The 11,778-nt window shown below is 37.7% G+C and overlaps 1 protein-coding gene across 1 annotated transcript; it reads right to left on the reverse strand.

Annotated features, from left to right (window-relative positions):
- Window positions 1–9,387: 9,387 nt before the first annotated feature.
- LOC127952097 (uncharacterized) lies at window positions 9,388–11,346 on the reverse strand. The gene is made up of 3 exons (XM_052550379.1): window positions 10,742–11,346; window positions 10,221–10,503; window positions 9,388–10,050 (listed from the first exon to the last, which is right to left on the reverse strand). The coding sequence occupies exons 1-3, from the start codon at window positions 11,053–11,055 to the stop codon at window positions 9,388–9,390; spliced, it is 1,260 nt and encodes a 419-aa protein (XP_052406339.1). The 5' UTR covers window positions 11,056–11,346.
- Window positions 11,347–11,778: the final 432 nt, after the last annotated feature.

Raw genomic sequence — 11,778 nt, forward strand, 5'->3', positions numbered from 1 at the left:
AACTTTAGTAGCCATAGCAACACAGCGACGCGCTCGAGGCATATTTAAATTAAATATACGTTAATAATCAACGTATTTAAATCACATTTAAATATGTAATTTACAAAAATATGAGTTTACCCAAAAGTTACAATTCCGTCATTTTCTCACAAGTTTCAAACCTGTATAAAATCCTTTCTTCTGTTGAACACAAAATAAGATATTCTGAAGAATGTTGATGACCAAACAGGTTCCCGGTAGTCTTTGACTTACATTTGTGTTTTTTTCCATAATATGGAAGTCAAAGGACTTATTATTATTTTTAAGCTACATATTATCATTATGCTACATTTCCAAAATACATATTACATTTTGTTGCAATTAAGTTCATAAGGTCTGTATACAGCGGTTTATAAATGTAGAGAATTGGTTAAAATGACAAAATAAATAAATAAATGCAAAAAAAAAAAAAAAAAAAAACGGCGATTAATTCATAAAAATATAAAAAAAGTAAACCAGTGTGACGCAGATCTGTTGTGTGATCACTAGATGGCAGAATCCAACAGTCAATGTCAACAGTGTTACGTTTTTTTTTTTGTCATAATTATTATTATTATTGAGCAGAACCAATATAAAACAGTAAACAAGAATGTACATAAAACAATTGATTAATTAATCAAAAAATGTTTATTCGTGAAAAATAAGAAAGTCTTCTTTGCTTTTTTTTATTATTTTATTATTATGATTATTAGTGATCAGTGTACAAAAATAATACCCCATCAATATAAAAATGTTAGACAAGAATAACAAAAATAAATAAATAAAATAAAGAAGAAAAAGCGGGGTGTTTAATACACTACAAACTTGGTACTTAAACTTGGACTTATACATCAATAAATATTTTTTGCTTTTTTATTGACAATGTTCCCAAAAGTGGTGCTGTAATCCTAAGTCTTTTAAAGAAAATGAATTAAATATGACGTGGATCTTGACCATTTCTTCTGAGGTATGTGAAATTTTCCCAAAATAATAGAAAGTTGTAGGCTGCAAGTAAAGGAAAATGATTATTATTACTTTCATTGGAATAATAGCTTCATAAATATATAAAAATTATTCAACTTAAATATACATTTTGTTTTCCCTATAATGAGACTGTGCACATTCACCAAGAAAACCCTTGCGCATACACACAATTACAAACCAGATGGACAACAGACTCCGTTTCAAGCGTTGTTTAAGGTTTTATTAATTACCTATGCATTCCTTGTCATCATAAAGCGGGAGAAATCTCTGGAAGACAATTAAAATTAATTAAAATTACGTCTTTAGTTTTAGGCTACAGTCAAGGCTAAAGTACAAAATAAAAAACCATAATGGTGGAAATCTCAAAAGGCGTCTAGACTGCAAGTAAACATCGTGGGTAATTAATTATCCATATTCAAATGTGTTTTAGAACATTTTAATATATATTTAGAATATTTTCATCACTTATCGATCCTTTATCATCTTGTCAGAAACTAGACAAAATATTTAGATAAATAAGTACCAATTACCATGACTGAAGCTCCCTAAACTCACACATGACACTTCACACGTAAACCTGTTTATATTAGGCTCTTTGACATCACTAGCCCAAACTTTTGACACGTTCACACGCGCCTACGTCACTTCCTGCTACTCCCATCCGGCCTGTCAATCACCTGCGGTTACCCAACATGTCTTATTGCAGTTACTGTAAGTGCATTGTGTAACTTATGTATACGTAAATAAATTCTGCATAAAGAAAAAAAACTATCCGTTTATTTTGGAAGGGTTGGAGCTCGGCTGTTATCTGATCCGCACCGGAAGCGCTCTGAGACGCGGACGGAAACTCGAGGGTCTCTGGTTTACATGCTGCTCTCTGGTTATGGTTAGTCATCCTCCAGGGCTTCATGACTAACAAGCTGGCAAAAGACAGGGAGGAGGGGGTTTTCACAAGAACCGAAGGAAGGCTATTTTCATTCAGGAACCTTCCTCTATTCTGATCTCGACCCTTCTGTCTATCCAGAGGTGCTTCCTAAAACTACTTCCGTTTAATAACTGTGACACACTGTTTTTCTTTCCTTTGCTCTCCTCTCAATGCACATTTAACATGTATTTTGTCAAAGCATCAGCACACAAACATACAAAGAAGAAAGGTGGAAGTAATGATAAATAAATTAAAAATATAAATCGCTAAATTGAATAATGTTAAAAACACTAAACTTTCAAAGCATTAATGAATATCCTCTTTAAATAAGTTAAAATCGTTAATAGTAATGCATTTTATAATAATACATTTATATAAATCTGTCGAATCATATTTCTTAAATATAATTATAGTTATTTTAAAATATATAGAAATGTAATAAGGATGTGACATTTGAACCCACGACCTTCAGGTTACAAGTCCGACTCTCTATCCATAAGGCCTTGACTGCCCAGGATTATATAATACATTTTTCCTTGAAAATAGTGCTTCTGATAAATCCTTAACTTTAAATCCTCAACAATATACATGATTTGAGGAATCATTCATGTCTGGAGCAAGAAAGTATGAAAAACAATAAAATGAAATGATACTAAATTCAGATGCTGGTAAAGTGACGTTTTTCAGACTCTAATTTAGGGTTACACACCCACATCTGACGTCAGAACAGACTAAACAGACTCTTTTAAACACAGCTTCTGGTACAGACTGAATATGGAAGGCACAGAGGGCCAAAATCCCTTTAAATGAACCCATGAAATTCAACCATGTCAACACACACTTTTTCTCCACGTTAACATGACAACACAGAGCGGCCAATCAAATGGGTGTATTTGAGGCTATTCGGTTGTTAAGTGATGACGTAAGAAGCGCTGTTTCCGGGTCCAAGCCTCAACTCGCTTCACTTGAGAATACGACTGCAGCAGCCGTTTATGAGCACCGTTTATTAACACCTTTTTGTTGTTTTCTCATGGTAACTGATGGAGCGTTTGGACACGGAAGCGCTGCTACGTGACGTCAGACTTAACAAGCGAATATCTGCACATGTGATGAGATAATTTTGTATATACATAAACATCAAATATCGTATTATTGATGTCATCATTAATACACTGGACAATTAGACATTGATTTCCCATGTGCTTTTTAGTCATTTAGTTCGATGTTCTTTCTCCGAAAAAAAAAAAAAGTCTATATTGTACAATTTTATATTGTAACATTCATTAATTTATTCATTTACAATAGATATCATTAAAGCAATGCTGCAATTAACTAAAAAATAATTAATGTCACGTGCTTGATATCTTTGGGGGATGTTTCGTAACATTTAAGAGAAAAACAACTGGTACTGGGGCAAACCATGAAAAAAGAAGATTCGACAACTGGCATCGATGTTTCAAGGCAAAATCTGTTTATTTTGAGAGGACTCATTGGACTCATTGGTTTATGTTAACTATTCTCTTACTGCTCCAATCATTGAGCAGCAGGTGTTTCCCGTTCTAACGATCAATGACCCAGTTTTAGTAAACATACCCACTAACTAGAAAACCTCAAACCAACAAATGAGTCAGTCAACCAAACAATTCAGAAAACAACTAAACACAACTCAAACAATCAAAGAGAAAAATGAACACGGCTGGCAAAAATGGACAGTCGCCCATTGGCTGGAAAGCAAGATGGCTGACAACATCACACAAAGCCTGGCCCCTTTTTAAACGGGTAGGTCCATCCTGATTGGTCAACTGATGAACCGAACAGCCAATAAACAAAACCTAAGAATTTAGAACAGAAAGAACAGAAGAGAGGGAAAGAGGGGGAAAAACAGGGAGCAAACAAGAATACAAAACATATATCTACTCTAAAAAGTATTTGAACAAGTCCATTATAATTTTTCATCTGAACACTGTAAAACTATGAGTCTTTACTCAAACCAAAACCTGCTGCCTAAACATGGCCAGAATGTGCGTGTGTACACATACTAAATGTTGACATGGTGAAATTTCACATGTTCCTTTTAAAGGGTTTTGGCCCCGTTTGCCTTCCATACTTCTAAGGCAGATTGAATGCACGATGGTTCTGTGGGTGTTCTGCGTCTTTAAGGCAGGAATGTGGGTTATGTGTGGTCAGTGCCAGCTCTCACTGACAGAAGGGCGAGAGTGTTGGCACATCGCAGCAATGCGCCAGGTGCAGGAAACAGAGGAAAAACAAGCCGGTTCTGCTGAATGTGAGGAAAACAGCAGACAAGGCAGGTGGATATACAGACCCACGACTCCAGAGGTGAGCTCATGAGGGCAGGGTCACACTACAGGTGTGTTTTCACCCCAGATTCACTCCACAAATGAAGATTTACAGCCATGTCAAGGGCCGATCTGATACGGGAGAGCAAAAAGCCAGCAGATGTGGCCAGAAGACCATTAAACGAGGCTGTAATGAGGCTCTGTGTTGACTCACTGCGTGCAGGTGCTGCTGGAAGACCTGAGAAGAAAATAAACATCGTAAATATTCCCCCCGTCTTTCATCTCAGGAAACTCCAGGAGGAACGAGAGGCTGCTACAGATGCACATAGCAACATAAAAGTCAAGCACCATTTAGCCAACTGAGCTTGAATTATTAGTCTTTCTGAACAAACCCCGGCACACAGTGTTTCCATTCGTAAAATTTGACCTGATAAAATGAGCAAAACAAATCCCAAATTGTTTGTTTTGGATCTTATCAGGCACAGAAAAAGTCCTGAGATGAATAATTCAAAAACATGATTCATCGTGAGTCATAGCACGCTAGATGGCGAGCTCATGTGAAGAGTTTACAGGCACGAGGAGATGAGACAGGTGTGTCAGATGGACCAGGTGAGCTCCATTCCTCAGACATTATTTATTGCTCTTCGCTCATATCAGCTCCTGCGGTGCTATCTGCGCCAGCCGCACACATAAACACACGTGAGTCAGCTCACACTGGGCATGTGCTGCCACTGCATGGGTGGATGAGTGTGTGTTTTCTGGGAGACTCCCAACACGTGTCTCTGTCATTATGCTCAGATGGGACTGTAAGCCACAGTGACACCACACTGCTGCTATTGTTCACGAATGTAAACACACAATAAACAAGACTCGAGCATCTGGTGACCCGCTTCACATATGAAACGTGCACATGACAGGCGCGCCGTGTGTCCCGCGCAGCACGGGATTGTGGGTGCACATGTATTGTGAAGTTTTCAAATCTGATTGATCAGTTCTTACAGGGATTATATTAGTCATTTAGTGCACCAAGGCTGAATTCATCAGATCAAAAAGACAAAACCGTCCACAAAATAATGTTGAAGACCATTGAAAAAAAAAATACAAAAATATACGAAATACTTTGAAATTGCACAGTGTGGCTCCTGGCAACAACTGTATATAGCAACGACCTGAAACAAAACCTGAAAAACTCACCTCCCTGTATATCTGCGTGCACTCTTGACCCTTTAAGGTCAGTTAGATTGGATTATAAATTAATCCTGCAAACCAAAGCAAAGCTTTTAATTGCTGGCATACACCCGTGTTGATGCTTCCACACCCAAAATAACACACAAACACACTTCAAATAAAGGCCTATCGACACAAATGAGCCTCCAAACAAAATATGCTGCTCTAATCTCATAATTATCATGTGCTTTAACAGTGGATCGAGTTGGTGCCAGTGTTACTGACGCTTCTGGAAAGCACAATTAGCTTAACAAACTACACTGACATTTTCTTTCTGTAAAGCAATTAGCTATAGTACAAGCTACTAATAGACAGTAAATAAAAATGCATTGAAACTATTTAAATATCAATATTTCTCTTTTAAATATATAAAATTACTGTGTTTAATTTAATCAAATATGTATTTTCAAACACACACAAATATTTATCAAATTAGGGCAACAGCATCAAAGTTAAACAGAAACATTTACACTTTATACTATTTAGGAAAAGAGTTCACCTCAAAAATTGAAAATTGCTGAAACATTTCTCACCCTCAGGTCATCCGAGATGTAGATGAGTTTGTTTCTTTATCAGATTTGGAGAAATGTAGTATTATATCACTTGCTCTGCAGTGGATCCTCTGCAGTGAATGGGTGCCGTCAGAATGAGAGTCCAAACAATAATCCACACAAGTAACTCCAGTCCATCAATTCATGTCTTTCCTCTTGAGAAGAGAAAATCTGCATGGAAAATCCATCATGAAGACATTTTAGAATCAAACTGTTGCTTCCAGTCCAATATACGAGTCCATAATCCATAATAAAGCTGCCTCCAGTGAAAACGTTTGGTCAAGGATCAAAGGTTTGAAGTTAAAAACATCTTAATGATGGATTTGTTTCTCACAAGCATGTAACTTTTCTCTTCTCAAGACATTAACTGATGGACTCGAGTGGAGTGGTGATTACATGTGGATTATTGTGATGGTTTTTATCAGCTTTTTGGTCTCTCATTCTGACGGCACCCATTCACTATAGAGGATCCATTGATGAGCAAGTGATGCAACACTACATTTCTCCAAATCTGATGAAGAAACAAACTCATCTACATCACGGATGGCCCGAGTGTCAGTACATTTTCAGTAAATTATCATTTTTGGTTGAACTACTATTTTAAAAACTAGAGTGTATTTCACCAAAAAATAAAGTGCAGGGATGAAAATTGGTGAATAAACTTATTTTTAATCATTTTATTTAGATAACACCATCTGATCAAACTGATTTACTTAAATGAATTAGACTTTCCAATGCTATATTTGTGCTCGATACTGACATGAGTACAGATGCATGAGTTTGTGCTGCTCAGACTTTGGAGCGTCCCGTCGGAAAACGACAGCAGCTCAAAGGGAAATAGTCTAATGATGGCTTTGGAAAATCAGGGATCTGTTTCCACACAGAAGAACCTTGGCCCAGAAACTATAAGCGCTTTCAAATGAGGATTTCAAAAGCATGGCCAGAGTTTCATCAGCTGATCTGACACAGCACTTTCTGTGCTTGTGCCACTCATGTAGAAATGTGACTCAGCAAGTTAGACGTCACATCTAGAACCGACCATATAATGTCTTTTGATGTTCCCCCAGTTTCATGCTCCTGATAAATCCAAGTAAATCAGTCTAGATGTTGATTTCGGCCTGGAATCACTAGTGAAAATCTTCAGGATTCATTATGCATTCAGTACTCTTATATAAACATCCACTTAATATATGCACATTCAAAAATGCACTCACAGCTTGACTGTTGAGTCGTGCTGTCACCGTTATCGCCCGCCTGCACTGCTGTTAACCAGATGTGTTTGTGAGTTTGGGCACAGAAGTGCTTGGTCAGGAAAAGCCGCAGCAGAAATCTGACCTACTTGGACACAGAAGCATCAGAAAGAGACAAAGACACGGGAAAAGATGCTGAGAGCCACACTTCTGCATCTCAGCCGAGAGCTAAACATCACAGCACATTATTCACAACACTCACACGCGACCAGCTGCTGAAAGCACTGGGTTATAATCAAACACACTCCTCTAAACAGCACTGCAGGTCTGATTCTTTGAAGGGAATCGGTTCGTTCAGAAAAACAAATGATTCACTGGTTCAGTTGGGGTGTTGTGGTTTGCCATTTTTCAACTTTACATATAATGGCTAAAACTGTGCCAGCTCCTACACAGAATTAGAGATTTCAGTAGAATTTTATGTAAAATCTTGGACTGGATTTTTAAGTAAGTGAGACACTCACCCTAGTAACAGTCACTAAAACAGTACAGTGTTATGTGACATCTGCAGGCACCGCACACCTGTGTGTGTAATTACAGACTGCAGTCCAGACCAGGTGACACACACACACACCTGTGACTGATCAGTACTGCTGTGACCTCTGACCTCTGAGTAAAGGTTCAAACGGCGGTTAATCTGTCTGTGTATATCTATCTATCTACAGTCAAACCAAAATCTATTCAGACACCTTCAGCATTTCTCACATTATCACAGTTTATTCACTAGAAAATGGTAATAAAATATGACAGGAGCTCATAGTTAAACCGTGTCATAAATTAATCTTTATCATCAGATAATTTTGATAGAAAGGTATGTGGTGAATTAGGATGAATAGCTGTCAAATGTAAGTACACAATTAGATAATACCAATTTAGGTCAATTACCAATCAATGCTTCATTTTGTTCAGTTTGTGCTGCAAAAAGGTCACGTTAGCAATTAAATAATAATAATGAAAAAAAAAAATGCTTATGCAAACCATGCTCAGGTCAAAGTTTCTGCATAATTTTTGGTTTGAAATTTGTATAAATTTTACTATTAGTCACCTGTATGAATAATATTTGGGTTTAGTATGTCAGAGTTTACTTTATTTTGCTATCCTCACTTGCATAAATTAACTATAGTGTCCTGCACCCACTAGTAAAAATAATGCTTATAATGATTAATCGCATCCAAATTAAATGTTTTGTATCTATCTATCTATCTATCTGTCTGTCTGTCTGTCTGTCTGTCTGTCTATCTATCTATCTATATGTCTGTCTCTCTCTCTCTCTCTCTGTCTGTCTGTCTGTCTGTCTCTGTCTACCTTCCTGTCTGTCTGTTAATCTATATGTCTGTCAGTCTACCTACATACCTGTCTGTCTGTCTGTCTCTCTATCTCTCTCTCTCTCTATCTATCTATCTATCTATCTATCTATCTATCTATCTATCTATCTGTCTGTCTGTCTTTCTGTCTGTCTGTCTGTCTATCTTTCTGACTCTCTGTCTGTCTGTCTATCTGTCTGTCTGTCTTTCTGTCTACCTTCCTGTCTCTCTGTCTGTTACAGTTTTTCTCAGTCGCTTTGGTGCGTTTTTCACATCATCCCTAACATGTGCAAAATAATAAGTGCATTCCTCAGAACAATTTGTACAAATTGCAATATACAATAGATATGTTTCTAAAGCTAGTCAGTCACTAAAAATCCTTAGTACATCTCTCAAAAGTAAATATTCATGCCAACGATCATGTCAGTGCCATCAGAATGATAAGTCATTGAGTCATTGTTCACGAACAAGCTCGTCAAAATGTTTAGGCATGTTGTCAATGTAACTGTGTGTACTTTGACAGTATTACCAGATGTAAACTTAGGCTACAGTTTGGATGACGGTTACTGTACTGAAAATGCACAAGGCTGCACTTCTATGGCATAAATCAATTTCAACAGTACTATATACATATTACTCTATGTGGGTTATTGATTGAAAGAGACAAAATTGATTTTGTTTTTCACAGCTTTACTAGTGCTACTTTATGAAAGAAAACAACAAAATAATTTACAGTAAGAAAAAGACAAGGGGCACAAAGTAAAATAAAAACTAAAACACAGGAAACACCCCTAAGGCACAACTTTGCCTGCAGCACTGTTTCTAGTGCTGTCTCTACACATCCAGACGTTCCTGTCTGTCGGCCCACATATTCTCATCCACATCACACCGGATATTTTCCCTTCCAATGCAACGTGGAAAGAATCTTTTGGAATGCCTTATCCATCCTCTGCAGGCATCTACTGTGATGTCCTCACATGCTGCATCCATTGCAGCCAGCAGGGTCATCTGTGTGTGTGGCTGATGATCATACACCTTCCACCTCAATGCTGAAAAGAACTCCTCAATTGGGTTAAGGAATGGAGAATAAGGTGGAAGGAATTCTATGAGCATCCTCGGGTGGGTCACAAACCATTGCCTTATGATGTTTGATCGATGGAAACTCACATTATCACAAATGACAACATACTTTGGCAAATCCTCTCTAAACAGACCCCTCTCATCATCAGGGATGAGAGCCCTGTAGAGAGTCTCTAAAAAGTTGAGTAGATGCTGGGTGTTGTATGGTCCTATAAGGGGGATATGGGTTAGGACGCCATGCTCTGAAATAGCAGCACACATGGTGATATTTCCTCCCCTTTGGCCTGGCAAATCCACAGTAGCTCTCTGACCGATGACATTCCTACCCCGCCTTCTGCATTTGGTCAGGTTGAAGCCAGCCTCATCCATGTATACAAAGTTGTGAGAGGGTTCACTTGATTCCAACTCCATTATACGCTATATCCCAGGACACAGTTGAATTAGTTTTGGTAAGGAAGAGTGACATAAAATGTGCATATATTGTATGTTCCTTCCACAGCGATGGAAGTGTGTGCAGTTTATGCTTACTGTACTATGTATCACAATAAAATTATTCTGTAAAATAGTTACATAGATATATGTTTTACCTGTACATACTGGTACCGTATCTCCTTAACTCGGTCCTCATTCCTTTGGAATGGTACACGGTACAGCTGTTTCATACTCATCTGGTTTCTATGCAGCACCCTGTCAATGGTTGAGATGCTAACAGTACGGATGTTTTCAAAGACATCGTTGTCTTCTATAATGGTCCTTTGTATTTCCCTGAGTCTCATAGCATTGTTTGCTCGGACCATGGTGCATATAGCCTCTTCCTGTTGAGGTGTGAAAAGGCGTCCTCTGCCACCGGTTTGTGGTAATTTTGCTGTCCTATGTGGGGACAAATGCAGTGATGCATTGCACACTTTCACATAGACCAAAATTATGCAAACACATTTTACTGTAAAACATACAGTTGGGTGGATGTAAAGTGCAGTATCTATCTGTATAGAGTATATTTATGTATGCTGTGAAATACAAGTGGACTACTGTAATAGGAAGCATTATAGGAAGTATACAGTATACTGCTTATATACAGTAACAGTGCACTGTACATTGGTGGACATACCGGTTCTCTCTTCGAAACGTTTGAACTATTGAGGACACGGTTGATCTCCCAATGTTCGGCTGCACCCTTCGACCCGCCTCAGCCATAGTAAGGCCATGATTGACAACATGGTCTACAATAGTGGCCCTTATGTCATCAGATATGCGCCTATGTCCTCTTCTGCCTCGTCCTCTGTTTTGCCTTCCACCACGCATCCTTGCTCCTCTTCTTCCTCCTGGCTGTTGACCCTGTTCGTTTCCTGGTCCATCCATTGTTGGAAAGTTGCAACTCTGTGTTGTGGTCTGTCTATATATGCTTCCCAATTGATTGTTCATGAGATGCACCTTTGAGCAATTTAGACAACTGGTTGATTGTTGGTTGAACTAACACTTTACATTCCTTGAGTGAGGGTCAATTTCACCTGCACGATTCATCAATTCACATCTTTGTACAAAAAGTCTAATAAAAAAAATGTGTAAAACTATGCCTGACAGTTTATGACAAATAGTTCAACAATTTTGCATGTAATGGCTTATGCAAAGAACTAATGCCTAGATATTTTGAGGGGTAAGACTATTCAACAGAGAACCATTTACTACATTTTGATCAACATGACATGAGCAATTGAAAATGTGGAAAAAAGCTGACACTTGTACAAAAGCAATTGCAATTTGTTCAAAGGAATAAGAAATTGCTTTAATGATGTGCACAAGTGACTAGATGATTTGGAATTTGTACAAGTAGTATCAAGAATTGCACTTTTGATCTAAGAAATGCACCAAAGCGATTGAGAAAAACTGTAATCTGTCTGTCTGTCTATCTTTCTGACTCTCTGTCTGTCTGTCTGTCTATCTGACTCTCTGTCTGTCTGTCTCTCTGTCTGTCTATTTGTCTGTCTTTCTGTCTGTCGTTCTGTCTACCTGTCTGTCTATCTATCTGTTTGTCTATTTTACTCTTAAATTTGAATTGCACATATTTTTTTATCAAATGAAAACTATCTGGAACTTATTGAAATTTATAATTCATTTTAATGCTGAACGATGCAGGAGACTTTCTTA

The sequence above is a fragment of the Carassius gibelio genome, chromosome B3, assembly GCF_023724105.1.
Source record: "Carassius gibelio isolate Cgi1373 ecotype wild population from Czech Republic chromosome B3, carGib1.2-hapl.c, whole genome shotgun sequence".
In the NCBI taxonomy this organism is placed as follows: domain Eukaryota; kingdom Metazoa; phylum Chordata; class Actinopteri; order Cypriniformes; family Cyprinidae; genus Carassius; species Carassius gibelio.